The sequence below is a fragment of the Phocoena sinus genome, chromosome 8, assembly GCF_008692025.1.
Source record: "Phocoena sinus isolate mPhoSin1 chromosome 8, mPhoSin1.pri, whole genome shotgun sequence".
Taxonomy (NCBI): domain Eukaryota; kingdom Metazoa; phylum Chordata; class Mammalia; order Artiodactyla; family Phocoenidae; genus Phocoena; species Phocoena sinus.
Genome location: NC_045770.1, coordinates 107,443,143 through 107,462,192, shown reverse-complemented (window position 1 = coordinate 107,462,192; position 19,050 = coordinate 107,443,143). Strand labels below are relative to the sequence as shown.

General features: G+C 59.4%; 1 protein-coding gene across 1 annotated transcript in view; it reads left to right on the top strand.

The window, feature by feature from the left end:
• Positions 1 to 19,050, top strand: part of SHANK2 (SH3 and multiple ankyrin repeat domains 2) — a 544,666-nt gene that overhangs the window by 258,707 nt on the left and 266,909 nt on the right. Inside the window, 2 exon segments of the mRNA XM_032638880.1 lie at positions 6,313 to 6,628; positions 17,954 to 18,123. Coding sequence (XP_032494771.1) covers positions 6,313 to 6,628; positions 17,954 to 18,123 — 486 coding nt within the window.

Genomic DNA, 19,050 nt, shown 5'->3' with positions numbered 1-19,050 from the left:
GCCACTCATGCAGCCTGGGAAGGAGCCAGAATCTTCTCTGTCTTGACCACTGCTGCATCCCCTGGGCCCGCACAGCTCGGGTCCACATGCGTGATGGGACGTAGACCCTGGGCGGGGGGTGAGGGGTGATGGAGAGCCCCGCCTGCCCCTCTGCCCGGGGCCAGCCAGCCTGTTTCCTGGTTACGGGGTCTGTCTCAGCAAGGCTCACCTCTCGGGTGGGCAGCCGGGAGGGCCCCCTCGTTTCCGAACTCTGCTCCTACTTGTGGACAAACGCACCCATGAGGGTCACTCCGAACACAGTGACGGGGAGGCGGGCTGGGGGCTCGCCTGGGCCACGTGTAAACGCTCTTTGGGCATCTCTGGTTCTGCTCCCAGCACGGGGGCAAGGGCTCCGCCCCAGGTCCACAGCAGGGGAGCCGGCGATGACCCGGCACCTCTGGCCTTTGGCGAGGTCGCGGCCCATCAACCCCGGAACACATGCGCTCTCTGCTGACAGCAAAGGTGGCAGCGCCACAGCAAAGATTGTCGCGGGGACTTGGTGCGGGAGGAGGCTCACGCTCTGGGACAGCGTCAGTCACTAGCAGATGGAGGGAGGGTTGAGCACCGCATAGCCGCCCACTCCCCAGAGGGTTTCCTGGGCTGGGCAAGCGCTCGGGACCAACATGGCAGGGCCCCGGCCTCCGGGGGAAGTCCCTAGTTTCACCGTCCCTGTGGCATCCTGTCCCAGCCGGGGCAGATGGCCAACACCCCCCCGATAAACTAGACTTCCCCACCCTGAAGACCCCTGGCGAGTAAACCCGGTGGCAGAGCTGCAGGCTCCCCAAGTGGAAGCGGCTGTGTCCTTGTTGGTGACGCTCTCTGCATCCGAGAGAGATGCTTCTGGAAGTTTTCAGCCTTGCACCAAGGTCCAAGGACATCCAGCTGTGCCAGCGCCACCTATGTCCCCCAGGGACGTGAGTGGTGAGGGGCAGGTGGTGGGGTCTTTGTTGATAAACTGCACCAGCGGCCGAATGTCTCCTGGGGCAGAAATGGCCTGGGCGCTGGCGTGGCGGGGGAGGGTCACCTGGGGCGGGGTTTGAAGGCAGCTCCGAGCTGTGCGATGGGGCGTCACGGGAGTGCAAGGAGGATGAAGGCTCAAATGCTCGGCTGGTACAGGGCACCCAGTCTCCATTCTCGCTACCCTTGAGAGACCGTTTGGTGGGACGTCCCGCCAGCCTGGGCATCCCGTGAGGAGATGTTCCCAGTGCTTACGCTGCCATTTTTGTTGGCACAAAGCATGTCGACCATATGGAATTCAACTTACAGGCTCCCGTTGCTTTTCCTCATCTCCTCCCATCTTTCTCTCTCGCTCGCTCTTTTTTTTTTTTTTTTTTTTTCGAATTTCAGAAGCAGTTCTCTTAGCAACAGAAAAAACACACACTTAATTACAGCCCCAGCAGCAGATGCGTCGGGTGGCAGAGCCCGCTCCCTGAGATGCTCCGTTTAGTTTTCGGGAAGACCTTTCTCCTTGTGTAGAAATAACCCCGTTCCACCTGCCGTGGGGCTCGCCAGCCATGGCCCCTCCCTTTGTGTTTCCTGCACGGGCAGAACTTTCTCCCTGTCGCCTCTCCCTGTGTCTCCCGGACTCTGTAAGGAACGTGCAGCGTGGCTCTGAAAACGCTCACTTTTCTCAGCTGCCTGGAATTAGGGCGAGCCGTGGCTGGGCTGCAGTTTGTTTTATCTCTCTTTTGTTTCAAAAAAAAAGGAGGGTGGGTGGAAATCCTGTTTCCTCCAGGGTCATTACCTCCAAGGGGGAGGGGTGGGGGAGCCAGAGAAGCAATGGGTCCTTGTGTGTGATTCTCGCCAATGGAAATCTGGGTCATGTTCAGAAATTCCAGGAGGCTGGCACCGGCCGCCCAGTTAACACGGGTCTGGCGCGCGGCTTATCTGGAACCGGGATGTTTTATCTCCTCGACTGGCTCCCCACATCAGCTGGCGGACAAACGGCATTCGAGAGCATTTGGCTTTTTCTTTAAAATGAAAATCAGCGAAGCACAGCGCATGCTATGTAGCCCCGGGCGCCTCTGAGCGGGAGTGGCCGGAGCCCCAGCCGGAGGGTCCTTGGGTCATCGCAGCGGCGGAGGGGGGGGGGGGGGGGGGGGGGGGGGGGGGGGGGGGTTCCGGCTCACCGATGCACTGATCACAAAAGCAGGGTGGCACCGCTCACATGACGGGCGCGGGGAGAGGCCGCGGGCTTTGAGAGCAGCCCCAGTCTACGCACAGTTGGCTCCCAGCTGACAGGCAGAATATGGGGTGGGCTTTGTCACCAGCATGCTGGGTCTGGCCTGCCCAGCTGTGCTTGGGAGCCGGCAGTGCCCAGAGGCCCGCCACCGCTCCCCGGGTCCAAGCCGCTCCAGAGCCCAGGGGCCGGGCAGCCCTGCTCCCCTTCCTCCCATCCGAGAAGGTTATATAATGAGCGGACCACTGCCGAAGTCGGAGGGAAAATGAAGTCTTTGTTAAATGCCTTCAGCAAGAAGGAAGGTAAGGAACGAGCTGTAGGGTGCGTGGCACACAGGAATGAACAGTTTCTTACTGATTCTCCCGGGGAGCTGGGGCCTCCCTTTCCTCCTAAAATTGCTGGTCGTTCATCCCCGTCATGGAAGGGAATAATTACTTCTGGTGGGCGAAAGGGCTTTGTTGTAGTTGGTCTGGAATTTTAACCCACTTGAAGGCGCCGGGGGTTTTTTTGTTGTTGCTGTTGTTGTTTTCCTAAGTCTCCAGCCCCTTTGCAGAATTGTGGCATGTGCATCCCTGGTGCTTCCAGAGGGCAGTTTAGGAACTAAGACCTGGGGAAAATAGGAAGTTTGACTCTAGTCCGTCCGCTACCTGGAGCACACGCTGAGCACTTGGACAGGAGTAAGGAAGGTCAGGACACTGCTGGCCGCCCCGGCCGGGTGGACGCTTTCAAAACCACCGCTCGGCTGTCCTTGGCCGTCCTCCCCGGGTTGGAGCGGATGGGAAATGCAGCGCGGTAGACTTTAAAAGTGCATCTGCTTTTTCATACCTTGTGTGACTTGTATTGTGGAAAAGAAACGTGTAAGTAAATGCATGGAAGACAGCTAAGGAAATATCCACCCACTTAGAGTTTGCAGATTGCCTGGAAGAAGGAAACAGTTGGGTGGACTATTAATTATTTTCAGGCAGGAAGAGAGTTATTTCTAACCCTTTTCTCACAAATACCCCCAACATCTCCACGGCTGGTTCCAGTTAGTTTGTTAGACAGGGAGCTCTTGTTTTATGAAATCAGGAGGTTTGTAAAGACGTGAGTTTAGAGGGATTAAAAAGATATTTCCCAGCCCAAAAGCCATAAGATAAACATGGAAGAAATTTCCAATTATACCACACAGGAGACGAGCTTAATGTGAATCTTGGTGTCTAAGCGAGGTAATTTTCATTAGCATGTTCACCCTGATGTCCCCTAGGCGATTCCATCCGAGTCACTCGATGGATCCTCAGGCAAAATGTATTTGCAAAAGTCCCAGCTCTTTCGTCCCTTAATCTTCCAAGGGCAGCTGCCCCATGTGAATTGTCACCTCTCTCAGAAAGACCTCTTCCGCCTGGTTCTCGGGAATGTTTAGAAAGAACGGACTTTGTCTGCGCTCGTTTGCTTACATGACGAACCCAGATTCGCCTTCTGGGACTTTGGTCTTTGTAATCTGTGCACAGCATGAGGGTTTCAGTTGGGGGTATGGTGTTTTGTTCATTGTACTCTCTCCTTCCCTCGATTTTTCTTCCCTCGTAAGCCCTTCTTAGCCATTGGCAGGACTGCCCCCCCCCCCCCGCCCCCAAGTTCCATCACTTTCTGTCAAGGGCGTTAGTACTGTACGTACCCGGTTACATTGGTCAGAAAAATAGAATTGACTGTAGGTAGGGTCAGGGGAGCTGGGAGGCTCGGCCCAAGTTCGCGTCATGGAGTGTGGGCGTTTCCTGGTCTCGGGGTGTCCCCTTTGAGCTGGGGTCCCCCCTCCCCCCGGTCCCCCGGGCCTGTCCTTGGGTGGGGGGCAAGGAGGACGAGCCAGGAGCCCGAGGGGGCTCTACCCCAAGCGTCTGCCTGAGAGCCTGGCTCCCTCCTGGTGCCGTGGTCCTGCAGCCAGTGGGCTCTGTGAATGGAGAGCTCCGCTGCTCTCGGAGATCCTGGAACCGCCGTCCTTTGCAAGGTCTCCGCACCCCCACCCCCCCGCCCCCGCCCACTTCTCTGCCGGGCGGGGCTCACATCACCCTCTGTCATTCCAGAAGTCTTCTGGCCTCCATCCAGACACTGACAGAGGGAGTGACAAGGGTGAGCTTCTCCCTGGTGACCAGCAAACACAAACCCGGCACTTTTCCCAAAATTGAGATTTTATTAGGAGTTGGGGGTAAGGCCTGGGCTGATTCCTCGGTGGGCTGAGCCCTGGAGAGGGCAGCCTCTTGGGCCCTGGAGACAGGGGTCCACGGAGCTTGCCTCTCCTACTCCATCTCCCTCCCGGCCGGGCTTTGAAGAGTTCCTTTGCTTTGAGGACGCAAGTGATAGTGTCTCTTGCCCTGACAGACAGGCTTCAGAGGAAGCAGGCTGGCAGGAGGGTGCGGCTGGAAAGAGCGTGACCTCCCCCGTGGGTCGCTTCCACGTTCTCACAACTGTAGGAGCCAGATGTGGATTCTGAGTGTGTGTCCTCGGGAAGCCTTGTGACATTGCCGTGTGGCTTCCCTGGGTTGGCTGCATCTCTGCTTTCCCAGGACTGCCCTGCATCCCAGGGAGGTGGAAAAGGGGTGCACTTGGTCACAGCTGTCTCAGTGGAGCTCTGCCCGCGCCGCCTCTGTCCCCCGTGAGCCCTGCCCGCGCCACCTCTGTCCCCCGTGAGCCCTGCCCGCGCCACCGCTGTCCCCCGTGAGCCCTGCCCGCGCCACCTCTGCCCCCGTGAGCCCTGCCCTCCAGCGTGGGGGTGGGCTGGCAGCAGGGGGGTGCTATACTTGGTTTCCATGACGAACTTCACCACCTCTGACCTTGGGCAGCTGGGGTGGTGGGTCATGCAGGACCCCGTCCTGAACTGCTGACGCCGTTCTCTGAGGTGCTGGCTTCCCCAGGTCCAGATAAGCGCCCCCGGAGGCTGTGTGTTGCCCGTGGCCCCGCGGGCCGGTTTGCGGACTGGCCGCCCAGGCTTCTGGCCAAAGTGTGCACAGCCTCGTGTATTGGGCCTCGGCCTGGGGCAGCCAGCTCGAAGGGGGTCCGTGTCCTTTGCTGCTGGAATTGGCGTGTCGCTTCCCCTGCAACCCAGAGGCTTACATTTCTTTAGACGCCTCTTCTTGGAAAGGACGCTTTCTGTTTCTGGCCCAGGGCACGGGCCGTGTGGATTCCGGCCCTCGCGGGACCCGCGGGCAGTGTCCTCATTCCAAGTCCCTGGGTGTACTGATCTCACAGAGTGAGGGCCTTACCTCTGGTCTAGAACTTCGTAAGAAGCTTGGTGAGGCTTGTCAACCCCCTCCTGTCTCACGCTGCCGGGTCCTGGTTTGATGGGTAGAGAAAGGAGCCCAGTGGGGGTCGGGACAGACTGATTCCCACCAGTAGAGCTGGGGGCTGTGGGCATCTGGGCTGCTCAAACCACAGCCAATCCCTGTCTCCAGTCCTGGAGGCTGGAATCCCAGATCCGGGTGTGGGCAGGGCTGGTCCTCCTGAGGGCCTCTCTCCTCGGCGTGTAGACGGCCGTCTCCTCCCTGTGTCCTCACGGGGTCGTCCCTCTGTGTGTGTCTGTGTCCTGACCTCCTCTTCTTATAAGAACACCAGTCCTGTGGGGTTAGGGCCCCACCCCAGTGACCTCATTTTACCTTCCTCACCTCTTGAAAGACCCCCATCTCCAAATACAGGCACATTCTGAGGTCCCAGGGGTTAGGACTTCAACACAGGGGTTTGGCGGAGGACACCATCCAGTGCACACAGGGGCTCAGTTCAGGTCGTGGCGAGGAGGAACTCCATGGCTGCCTTAGTGTCCTGACTGTCATGTGCGACGGGGCGGCCCGTCCTTACACGGTCTCTGGGCTGCTGAGGGCCTGGGCGCCGCCCAGATGGAAGTCGGACCCTGTGTCCCTTCCATCTCAAGTGCTGGCTTGAGCCTCCGTGGAAGGAAGACTCTCTTGGTCTCCACCCGTCTCTGCTCCTGTGTCGGGGTGAGTTCTGCACATGGCGGGGTCCCATGGGGGGATCGGTGCAGAACTCATGGTGTCCGTGTCCTTGGTGGCCGGGGGCCTCGATGACGGTGCCGTACGTGCCCTCACCCGCCTCTCGCCTTCTCTCCGACGCAGTGCCCTTCCGAGAGGCCCCGGCGTACTCCAACCGAAGGCGACGGCCCCCCAGCACACTGGCCGCCCCCCGGGTCCTGCTGCGTTCCAACAGCGACAACAACCTCAATGCCAGCGCGCCTGACTGGGCCGTCCGCTCGGCCGGCCCCCACCGCAGCCTCTCGCCCCAGCTGCCGCAGCAGATGCCCAGCAGGCCCGACGGGGCCGTGAAGACCCTTGGGAGCTACACCTCCGGGCCCCGCAGCCGATCCCCCTCGCTCAACAGGCTGGGCGGCACCGGCGAGGACGGCAAGAGGCCCTGGCAGCCCTGGCACGTCGGGTAAGGAGCGGCCGGGTGGGTGGGCTCCCGTGGGGACCAGGGAGAGGGAGACCTCCTTGCTCAGAGCCCCTGGATTCTAGAACTCAGGCGGGGCCAGAGGTTGAGCAGCACACCTGTTTTATTCCAACCCGGATGTTAAGAACACTTGAAAACCAAACTTCTGCCAATTGCCCTGGCTCAGACCATCACCTGAGAGCAGCCAGGCTGGCTTGGGCAGCTGCCGGTGTTTGGAGTCCGTCTCCTTTCCCTGTGCCTTGGCTTCTGGGTCTCAGAAGTGAAGTGTGGATAGACAGGGAGCTAAGGGCACCAGCCTGCCCTGGGCTGAGGGCTACTCCAGGGGATACTTTTTTCTTTGTTCCTTTGTTTGTTTTATTGAAGTACAGTTGATTTACAATGTTGTATTAATTTCTGCTGTACCACAAAGTGACTCAGTTATACATATATGTATTCTCTTTGTACACTCCTTTGGATGCCCTTGTATGCTCGTTTATCGTTATGGTTTATCCCAGGGGATTAGATAGATTTCCCTGTGCTGTACAGGAGGGCCTTGTTCATCCATCCTCTGTATACTAGTTTGCATCTGCTGATCCCAAGCTCCCAATCCTTCTCTCCCCCACCCCCTCCCCCTCGTCAACCACGAGTCTGTTCTCTATGTCCGTGAGTCTGTTTCTGTTTCACAGATAGGTCCATTTGTGCCATATTTTAGATCCCACGTATAAATGATAACATACAGTACCCGTCTTTCTCTCTCTGACTTCACTTAGTACGATCATCTCTAGGTCCATCCATGTTGCTGCAAATGGCATTATTTCATTCTTTTTTATGGCTGAGTAATATTCCATTGTATATACACCACGTCTTCTTTATCCATTCATCTGTCGATAGATATTTAGGTTGTTTCTCCAGGCGCCATGTTTACCGTCAACACACCTTAGCCAGAATGAGCCCTCATTCGTAGCCACCAGAAACCCTGGCACAGGTGAAGCTCCGAGGGGGCCACGTCCTAGTGCTGGAGCCTGACAACCGCCCCCCAACCAGACTCAGTAGCAGCCCCGGCTGGTCCTCTTGTGTCTGCCCACGAGGCAGGGGCAGGGGGAGCGTCCCGGCAGACTCTGAAGCAGCCCGGGGGCTGGGACCCCCATTCCGTCCCCTTTCCAGAAGAGGAGACAAGGCCAGCATAGGCCAGAGCGTGGACCCCCCTCGGGCGTCTCACTCGGGCCGTGGGCGCTCCTCTGACTGCCCTGTGTCCCCAGCAGTCAGGGGGGCTGCATTCCCACCCAGAGCTCCAGCTCCCGGGCACACTGCCCACCTCCTCACGTGGCCTTCAGAGTTTGTCAGGCCAGGATGAGACTCCCTGGGGATGGGCTCGTCACTGGGGCCTCAGTGCTGGTTGAAGCACCCGAAGCAGTGACCTTTCTGACCCCGTCACCACCTCTGCAATCTCATGTGGACCCACGAACTGCTCCGTGCGCCTCAGCCCACCTGGCTCGTTCCCCACAGAGGACCCTGCAGCCTCCCATTTCCCAGATGAGAGCACTGAGGCCAGGTCATGTAGCTGGGGCAGGCCATGAGAGTTGTCCTCCTTGAACTCTGTCCTCACCCACGGTGGCCCAGGGAGAGCCGGCACACTGGTGTGTCCTGCCCGGCGTGGTGTTTCTGGTGAGGGTTGAATGCCCCCTTTGGTCCGGCCTTCTGCCTCGTGACCCGGTTCCCCATCCCACCGTGCCCCGTTCACCTGGGCTCACCACACCTGCCTGCGGTGAGTCTGTCCAGCCGTAGTCACTCCTGACGCCACGCCCCCCAGCTCCGGTCGGGGATGTCAAGGAGGCGGCCGGGCTCAGCCCGGATGGAGGGCTCAGTGGTTCACGTGGTCCTGGGAGAGGGCCGATTGCTGTGGCGGGGGGCAGCAGGCCAGGCGTCCGGGCTGCAGCCGTGAGGGCGTGGGGAGAGCGGGCCCGTGGCAACCCTGGTCTCCTGGCCCCTTCTCGGTGCCAGCGCCCGGAGGCCCACGTCGGCGCTGGAGCCCATCCGCGCTGCCCCCCTGGAGTCTCATTCTCACACCCGAGAGCCCGTCCTTTCTCTGGTCTAGATTCTCGCTCTGAGTCACCCCAAGGGAGAAGTCCCAGGTGCTGCCGAGTGCCATAAAGCTAAATTAAAGGGTTCCCCCGAGGCCTCAAATTCCACTTCACACCGTTAGCTGGAATTATGACTATAATTTTGAAGAGAGTGTGCCCCCTCCTCCAGCACAAAATCTAATAAGATGCCAAAGGCAGGGTGGCCAGGGACTTGCAAAAGCTGCAAGCGCAATATTGCTGTGCAGAGAGGACGGCAGCTGGCGTGTTGCAGGGACCCCATCTGATCGTCCCTGATGTCCTGTGGGGGGGGTGTGTGTGTGTGCCCATGTGTCTTTGTGTCCATGTGTGCGTTGTGTGTGTGTGTGTGCGCGTGGACTTGTGTGCCTGTGTGCGCTTGTGTGTCCATGTGTGCACGTGTGTCCATGCATGTGTGTGTGTGCGCCTGTGTGCTCAGGATCTGCTCACTCAGCAGCTACGCGCTGACAGGAGCCCCTTGAATTGCTGGGGTCCTGCCCCCGAGACTCCCGTGTCATAAAAGGGACCTGCCAGGCACCCTGGTTCCCCGCGGTCGCCAGGATAATGGCATTTGAGCCACATGCAGGCTCTCTGCTTTCACACCTGTGCTCAGGTGTGGGCACGGCCGTACACGCAGCCCCAGTGATGGGGTACCTGCGCTCAGGGTACCACAGCACAGCCCCTGGGCCTTATGGGGGCCCAAGGAGGCAGCTGAACCCTCCATCCCATCTCTGTCTTCACAGCTCAGAGCCCAGCCCTTGCCTGGGACAGACGGGGACCCTTGCAGGGAGGCCACGGCTCCCAGCCTCGGGGTTGCCCAGGTGCCCCCAGAGCGCTTTCTGGTTATCACAGAACCCAGAGGTGGGTTGGGATACTCCCCAGTCATGGAGGGGAGAGCCCCAGCCCCATGCGGACCCCTCTGTCTGCGGATCCTGTCTCAGTGGGTAGCTGCCAACCCGCCAGTTGCATCCAGCTCTGCCTCCTACCTGCTGTGTGACTTGGGGCAAGTCACTCAACCATTCTGTGCCTCCGTTTTCTCATATGTAAAAGGGGACCTACTGGGTTTGGGCCGAGGATGCTGCTGAAGGGAGCACCCGCCACGTGCTGAGACACGTGTGAGTTCCGCAGACATGTTGGCTGCCTTGGTTTCCTCATTGTAAAAGGCGTTTTGACCAACCCTCTGACCACTGCAGAGGAGGTCATCCTGGTGAGGGCTGCGGCTTGGGCAGAATAAGGGGCAGGGGAAGTGGAGGGCGTCAGGCCAGCCTGAGGGAGTCCCAGCATCCCGAGCGTCTGGCAGGGGTTCCCTCTGGCTGCCCACCCCACCTCACCCCCTCCTTCCTCTCTCACTGCCCACGGGGAATTCTGACCACTCAGCGCCCCTCCCTCGGGCAGAGCCCGTAAACGCCCACCTGAGGCCCCAGAAGCCTCAACCGGGATTGTGATGGGCACCTCCACGTGGCCAGAACCGGCCTCGGGCCAAACCCTCAGGTGTAGGCTTGACGAGATGGGGCCGAGGCCCCCCCAGCTGCCCAAGCCCCACACACCCACCCCTGGGCTTCTGCCAGCCCTGGCCGAGCGGCTTCCTCCCGGGCCTGGGCTCTGCGCTGTGGGCCAGGGCAGCTTCCCACGTGGAGCCAGCCCTCGATAGCCAGCCAACCTGAGTGCAAATTAGAAGAAGGAAGAGGGTTCAGAATGGACAAAAAACCGTCTGCCTGCAGCCCGTCCAGGTGCCCTGCTTCACCTGGAGGCTCTGCATGCGCCTGCCTGCGTCGCCCTCTAGTGGCGCCCACTGGCATGGCTGGTCCCCGTTGCTAAGAACCGGCCTGAGAAGGGGTTTCGCTGGGTGGCCCCATCACCCACCACCGGAGTGTGGAGAGGAGTGCGGGTCCTCCTAGGATCCCTCCCAGCTGCCCTGTTCTCACCAGGTTGGGAACAGCTCTTGACGTATGCCCGCAAAGCTCGCCAGCTAGTCCTGACGGCTGCCCTGGCCTCACCGGCACCAGGGGCCGTGCCGGCCACCCTCCCATCAAAGGAGCGGTTCCAGGGTGCGTTGGGCTCGGCAGAGAGAAAAGCCTGCTGCGTTCAGGCAGGGAGGCTGGCTGGCTGTGTCCTGCGCGCCCACCTCCCCCATGGGCAGGGGCTGAGCGGGAAGGGCTCCCAAAGTCTGTCTCTCAACCACGTTGCTTTCGTTTCCCTGAACTCGGCTCTATGGGCGGAGCGGGGGTCCCCGAAGGGTCTGGGTCAGTGGGAATCCACCCCGCCCTGCACATCCCTTCCGGGGGATATGCCCCCATCTGGGCAGACTCGGGCGCTGTGGGGCCCCCCTGGCTCGCGCCTGTCCACCTCCGCGCACGCTCGTCTCGCCTCTTGGGGACACTGGGACCAGGATGCCAGAGCTGTGCTCCCCAGCGGCACAGGGACCTGGTTTCCTCGGTGAGAGCTGCTGTGCTGCTCCCCACAACGTGCCCGTCCTGACCCAGAAGGCGGGAGGGCGTCAGCAGACAGGGCAGGGGTGGAGTCGGGCTGTCCCCCGTCACCCTGCCCGCTGCCCGAGCCCGGGTGCTAACGGCATGTCACCCAGACGTCAGGAGTAGGGGGTCCGTGAGGAGCTGGCCACCTGGCGGGTAGACGGGGCCAGGTGAAGGGGGCGCCCCGGGGCAGCAGGTGCATCCGGCCTGCTGAGGAATCGGGTCCGGGCACCACACGGGCTGCGTTTGCCTGTCACTTTCTGTCCTTCCGCGCCGGGGACATTCAGTGTTTGCTATCTCAGCTGGTGGCATAAACCTGTGAACAACCGGCCCGTGATGGGCGCTCACCGTGCAGAGGCGAACACCCGAGAAATGAGGGCGGGAAGCGTGTCAGCCCCGGGGTTGATGTAGTCGATGACAGGGAGCCCCTAACAGGCTGACTCCCCCAGAGGCAGAGCTCACACAAGTCAGGGCTCAGACCTCCCTGGGGGAGACGAGGGGCCTCCGCGGAGGAGGGGGGCTCCGGAAGTGGAGAAGCGGGCCAGCCAGGCATCGGGGAGAGGCAAGGGGTCCTGTGTGACCGGAGCAGAGCGTGGGAAGGTACAGGGAAGGACGCACCTTCCAGACTCTTCCCCATCCCTCGGGGGCTCTAGGTGCCCACGCCCTGCCGCCTGGAGCCTTGTGTTTGCAAACAGGCAGAATCCCAACGCCGGTGGCCTGGGGCCGTCCTGGAGTGTGTCGGGGCAGCTGGACAGTGTGGGTGCTCCGAGGCGGGCACACTTCTGAGATCACGGGGGGTCCCACTTCTCTGGAGTCCACAAAAGCCCCCGCTGCACACTGGCCACCCCAGCAGGACGGGATGTCTAACGATTGCCCATCCCCGAAGCACCTCCTCAGGGCCTTGCGGGGAGGCTGTGGGGCGTGTGGGGTGCTGGCACCGGAGCCACAAAAGCCGGAAACGCAACCCAGAAGCCCGGGAGGGGGCCACGGTGCTCGGGGAGGTGTGCGGGCTGAGAGCTCTGGCATTTCTTCCCGGCCCGAAGGCAGAGGAGGAAACAACGCTGATGGTACAGGGGCTGACGTGGAGTCTGAGCTTCCGTGCTTAAGACACAGCTGTCAGCGGGGTCAGGGCTTGGGATCTCTGTGTTGGAAACGCCACCCCCTCCCAGAGCCGCCGGCAGGTAACCCTCCAGCAGCCTCCTTCCACCCACGTGAGTCTGGAACCTGGATGACACCCCGATTTCTAGCAGGTCCCCAGCTCCGGGAGATTCTGCTTCTTCGTATCTGTGATTCTGCCACCACTCTGCACACAGGGCTCCCCGTCTCCAGCGCAGCTAGGGTGACCCAGTGCCCCTCCAATCATGCCCCTGGTCTCTGTGGCATCCCGTTTCCCCAAACGTCCCAGCAGAGCCTTTCGCGCAGCCCACGCCCTCTCCCCGTCACCCCAGCCTCCGTGCTGACCCATCAGACACACAGAGACGCATCTTGTCAACTTGTACTTCTCCCCCATGAGGCTCAAGTCTGTCTCAAGTCCATGGGTGTCTGCAGATCCACTAAGTACTTGCCCGGTGAAGGAGTGGATGGATGTGTAAGTGGCTGACGAAGGAACGAACGGAGAAAGTTCCATGTGCAGGCAGGTACCTGTTCATCCAGGAGAGCTGGGAAATCTCCAGGTCACCCCACGGCCGACCAGTTTTCTGATATTGACAAGTCAGTGATGTAGCCCTCATACCAAAACAACGCCGCTGGAATTGCTCCTGGCTGTTCTTGGACGGAACACAAGGAGAGTGTGGACCGTTTGGGGTGGGGGAAACTTCAGACCCATCCTCACTGTGCAGGCAGGACGGGCCCAGCCTGGCCTCCAAGAGGGGACGGCACTGCCAACCTGGAGCCACTGGGGGGCTGTGGCCCTTGCTGCTGTCGAGGGCTGCCACTGGCGAGCAGGGCCCAGCAGAGGGTGCATTTCATAAAACGGGGCAAAGGGAGGTCATGGTCACCTGGTTCGTCACCGCACAGAGCAGGGAGCCTGCAGGGAACCCTGAGCTGGGATCGGGGAGCCAGGATGTGAGGTCAGCTCTGTATCTCTGCGCCTAGGTCACTATTTACGGAGCCTCCATTTTTCCACTCGTGAAATGGCACTTTGCAAGGCTCAAATTAACCTGGATTGAGAAGATGCTTCAGCGTTTGTGTGGACCACACATCACTGCTGGTACCTAGGACCGTAGATGCACTCTGGTCTTCAAGGACCAATTTCTTCCCGTTCTTAGACAAAGCCTTTCCGGGCTTGGACAGATGAGCTCGGGAGCTGACTGTCTGCAGAGTGGCTCAAGGAACAGAACTCCCAGACTGGAGCTGTGTTCGCTTTGACTTCTCTGCCCCGTGACACACTCTGGCACCGGCTGAAACCAGCTGGCTGACACGCGCATCTTGTCACCCACTTTCCAGTTTAAGTGGAGAGTGAAGCAGACGTGTTGAGTGTTCACACACCTGTGCAGAGTGGCTCCTGCTGGCTCACCCTCAGGTCTCTCCAGATCATCCCCTCTTATCACACGGGGACACTGAGGCTTCCAGTGGTTAACTGACTTATCCAGCATCTGGCGGTAATTGATCAGCTGGGCTTCCGGCAGGGTTCTTTTGAAATTTGGATGAATGAGTGAATACATAATGTTTGTATAAGTGGTAAGATGGATGGATGGATGGATGGTCGGATGCATGATGGATGGATGGGTGTATGGATGGACAGGTGAGTTGATGGATGATTGGATGGATGGGTGGGTGGGTGGATGATGGATGGATGATGGATGGATGGAGGATGGATGGATGGGTGTATGGATGGACAGGTGAGTTGATGGATGATTGGATGGATGGGTGGGTGGGTGGATGATGGATGGATGATGGATGGATGATGGATGGATGGAGGATGGATGGATGGGTGTATGGATGGATAGGTGAGTCGATGGTTGGCTGGGTGGGTGGGTAGGTGGAGAGATGGGCAGCTGGATGGATTTCTCCTGAGGATCGAGTTTTCAGGTTGGACGCAGTCTCCTTGCTGATTGTCGTTGATTACACACAGTGGGGTTCCTTGGGCTCCTCATGTGGTTCCCAGGCTCTGGGCAGACCAGCAGCTGGGAGGCAGGTCTGGCAGCCCAGCTGAGCTGCTTACCCTCTGCCCTGCCCCAGCCATCATCAGCATGGTCCATCTTTATCTTTTCTCTGGACTTTGACCCGCCCCCTCCCCTGGGGGAGAAGCCCACCTGCCTTAACCCTGCTGCCCTCAGAGTCATCTCACCTTCTGGTGCTTGGGGACCAACTCACGGGCCCACCTGCCCTTCCGCTCATCGCCCCTGATGTCTGCTGCAGCCACACCTCCTGTCCAGGAGTGTCCGTGCGGCCCATTTGTGACCTCCTTGGTAGGACAGCCTGCAGTCTCTTACTGGGGTTTGACGCATCAGGCACTTCCGAGCACCCACTACCGCACCCCCGACCGGGGATGGGGGCATGGAGATGGTGTAGATATAGCCCTGTGTTGCATGGCTCCCAGGCCAGCCTGGGTGATGGTCAGACAGAGGTGATAGCTGCCATCAAAGCTTCAGTGACAGAGCCGGCGGGGGGCAGAGAGGGGGAGCTTCGTCTGTTCTCCCTCGCTGATCCTCCCAGCAGCCCCGTGTGGGGGGCCCCACCCGGCCATCGCTCAGTGCAGGTATGGCAGGTGCATCGGGGGAGATCCAAGCACTGTTTGTGGAGGTCTGGGGAGAGGAGGCCTTCTGAGCCCGGTGTGGGGTGCCCCCCTGGAGCGCCTGCCCTCTGCTGACCCTAAGCCTCTTCTGAACCCTTGAGTCCAGGTGGAGTGGCCCCGAGGGACACTTCCCTATTGCCGAGGGACCGAGTGCCCTTGGTTACCAGGGCTCACTGTCCCCTGGCCTGGGAGCCGGAGAGGAGACCCCTGATGATGTCCAGCCCCTTGTGGCAAAGGCGCTGTCTCCCCCCGCACCCCCCCGAGCTCCGAGTGAGGCTGAGTTGACGCACATTGAATGGTTGGATCTTCTTCCTGATGCAGAAGGCGGGCGGGACGTCCTTGCAGGTGGGAGCTCTGGGGGCTGCTCTACTTTTCCCAGGTCTTTTTCACCACAGGCAGGTGGCCCAGATAGTCCTTCCTCTCTGTGCGTCAGCTGCCTTGCCAGCTGTCACCTCTGGACCAGAGGCGGTCACACAACCTGGCTCGTGCAGGCGTCGCAGTTCTGGGCTCCCGGGGTGTTTGGGGATCAGGGATATCCATCCAGAGGGAGCTTCTGGCGCTCAGGGTGGATTTTCCCATCTGTGCACGCCGATCTGTAGCCGGCTGGGTGGGGAGAAGGAAGTGGGGAGGGGCAGGAAGGCCGCCGGGCGGGGCTGCCTGGTGGTACCAGAGTTGACAGGGGCACCTGTTTCCCAGGATGCTCTGACCTCCGTCTGTGGCTTCAACTTGGTCAGGGAAGGCTGGGGTCGAGGAGGCCAGAGAGGGGGCATCCCTGGGGACAGGAGAGCTTGTCCACTCTCTGTGTCTCTGAGCCCAGGCGAGCACCTGGGAAAGGTCACATGCCCGCCCTCTGCTCCGTGTGGTTTAGGGAGAGCTCTGGGCTTTGGGGTCGGGCAGGCAGCTCTGACGGTCGATCCTTCTCACCTGACTAGCATAAATTAGGGTGTAAACTGAGCATCCCCCGTGTGTAGACATGGGTTCCTGTGGCCAGCTCATCACCATGAGTGAAAAAGTAAAAAGCATGGCAAAATACAGCACAGTCACGCTTCCGTGGATTCTTACAAGCGTAAAGCAGACCATACGTATCTATCAGGGGTGCCGACGTGGGTAAAGCACGACACAAAAGGAACATGGGGGGTTCGCGTTAAATCCCGAAAGTGAACGGTCACAGCATATTCTAGAATATTCCCTGCAAGCCTGTTTCACACCTAAAGGTGAGAACTTCTTCCTTGCAGGAATCTCAAGCTCCCTGTGTGGGCTCCCAGGCCACGGCATCTGTAGTTTGAAAGGAGAACCATAGTTGGGGACCCCACCCTTCACGGCCATGAATTTGTGACATGAGTGGCCCCCCTCCCGAGACTCAGATGTGGCTCCCTGACTCGGGAACCTTCCCCGAGTATTATTAATATTCCTCTTCCCCGTGGCGGGTTGTCCTCTTGGGAGACACCCGCCGGCCGTGAATGCTTTTCTTGTCTTTCTGACCAGGAGGCTCTGGAGCGTCACCCCTGAATCCCTGCCCAGGTTCATCCACGTGCCTGGGTTTTTTCTAAAGACCCCACCATGGGAGGAGAGCTCAGTATGACTCCTCCAGATTATGAGTGATAAGAACATGCTCTCAGGCTTCCCTGGTGGCGCAGTGGTTGACAGTCCACCTGCCGATGCAGGGGACACGGGTTCGTGCCCCGGTCCAGGAAGGTCCCACATGCCCCTGAGCGGCTGGGCCCGTGAGCCGTGGCCGCTGAGCCTGCGCGTCCGGAGCCTGTGCTCCGCAACGGGAGAGGCCACAACAGTGAGAGGCCCGCGTACCGCAAAAAAAAAAGAAAAAAAAAAAAAAAAAAGAACGTGCTCTCTTCTCTCCAGAAGGAGTCACCCGGGTCACCCATCAACTGTCACAATGACTTGGGGATGTCGTCATGGAAAACCACTTTGCACGTTTCTCTGGGAACATGTGCTTCTCCGTCTCTCTCTGTGTCTCTCTGTCTCTCTCATATCCCACCGTTGGGCCCCGTTAAGTTAGATGTCCACGCTCACTGTCAGGCAGGGAAGTTGGCCTAGAAACGCACGCTCTTTGTGATATAGTCACATAAAACAGGAAAGAATTAAAGTCCCACTTGTGAAATGTCACCAGGGCAGCTGGGCGTGGGCTGCCTGCACCGCGATAATGAAGGCTTTCGCCAGTAGGTTCTGGGTGTTTCCTCACATGGTGTGGCTGGCGCTCACAGCGAGACTCTGATAACGTGGCAGAGACCCAGGGCCTCCCTTCATTGCTGCCTCCACTGGAGTTTTTCTTAAATTGAAACACGCACATAAAATTTACCATCTTACCCATTTCTACGTGTGCAGTTCCGTGGCATTAAGTACATTCGTGTTGTCACGCGACCATCCCCGCCATCCATCTCCATCTTCCCCATCTTCCTAAACTGACGCTCTGTCCCCATTAAAGGCAAACTCCCCCTCCCCCTCCCCCTCCGCCAGCCCCTGGCCCCCAGCATCCTGCTTATGAATTTCAGTACACCAGGTACCTGCCCTAAGTGGAATCACTCATTATCTGTCCTTCTGTGACTGTCTTCCTTTATTTAGCATAACGTCCTCAGATTTCATTCATGTTGTCACCTGTGCCAGAATTTCCTCCCTCTTTAAGGCTGCTGAATAACATACCATTGTGTGGATGGACCACATTTGGGGTATCCGTTCATCCATCAGTGGAGACTTGGGTCGTTTCCATCTTTTGAGAATAATGCTGCTATGCACGTGGGTGTGCAAATATCTGTTTGAGGCCATGCTTTCACTTCTTGGGGTACCTGCCCAGAAGTGGAACTGCCAGAATTACCTGAGTCTTTTAAGCACTAATGCTGCCCCCCGGGGCCTTTTCACATCTCCGGGCACGTCTGGAATCAGGAGCTCCGATGTGACTGCTCGGGGCTCAGCGTTTGTTATGAACAGATGGGCCGAGGGTCTGGAGTGTACTCTGCTCTGTCTCTCAGGCCGTGACCCTCCCTCTCTGTCTCTGCCCCCCTCTCACCTGCAGTCCGGCTTTCCTGCCAGGCGTCAGCAAGGATGCGCTCTCGGCCTTCGAGTACCCGGGGCCCAAGCGGAAGCTGTACAGCGCGGTGCCCGGGAGGCTCTTCGTTGTCGTCAAGCCATACCAGCCCCAGGTCGATGGTGAGATCCCCCTTCACCGTGGCGACAGGGTCAAAGGTCAGTGTCCACTCTGCTTCCAGGGCGGGGTCAGGCTGGAGCCCCTCAGCTTCAGTTTATCCCCGTTGGGGTGTCGGTGTCCAGGGCATTGCTTCTGCGGGGCCCCCGTGGAGAATACGGAGCCCTGGGAGGGCAGAACGGGGTGACTCTAATGTCCATTGGGAAGGGTAGCACGTGACTGTCTGGGACGGGAGTCCACTGCAGAGAAAAGCAGGGGAGGGGCAGGCGAGGGCGGCGACGGGCAGCTCTTTTGCATCTGGAAAACCTCCCAGGGCCTCAGGAGGAGGTAGGAGGTGGTGCTGGGATGCGGCCAAGCACAGGTCGGACTCAGACGCGTCTCGGGGCTCAGGGAGGGGCATCCAGGTGGAGGGTTCAGCCTGGGGGGCCTGTGACATTCCAAGGAAGGAGATCCGCCGGGTTATAGGGAAGGATGCCCAAAGCAGAATCCTGGGAAATGTGGGTGAAAAGCCTTGAGGGCCGCCATGCATGCCAGGAGTTAGACCAGGGGCAGTACCAGCGATGGGAGCCAGCGACAGTTTCTGAGCAGGAAGATGAGGTGTATGAGGCCCTTAGGGAAGATGGGTTTAGTGGAGGCACGTTCAGGAGGTTGGCAGTGGCTGTGGAGGAGCCCTGTGGCACTGGAGGCCACACCAGGAGCGTAGAGAAGTGACAGGTGTGGGCTGCAGGCCACATGGGGGCAGCTGAGCTCACCAGGTGGAGCAGGAAAGGGCACACCATGCCTGGCCCTGTCGCTGCAGGGCAGCTTTCGGAAGATGCATGGCAGGGGCAACAAAGTATGCCCCTTCGGGGTCAGCCGGGCAGGTTCAAATCCATCTGGCCCTGAGCTGGTGATGACCTGCTCCTTCCTCCGTACCATGCAGTAATCTAGCCAACACCCCCTGGGTTTTACAAGTTTCCGAGGACAGC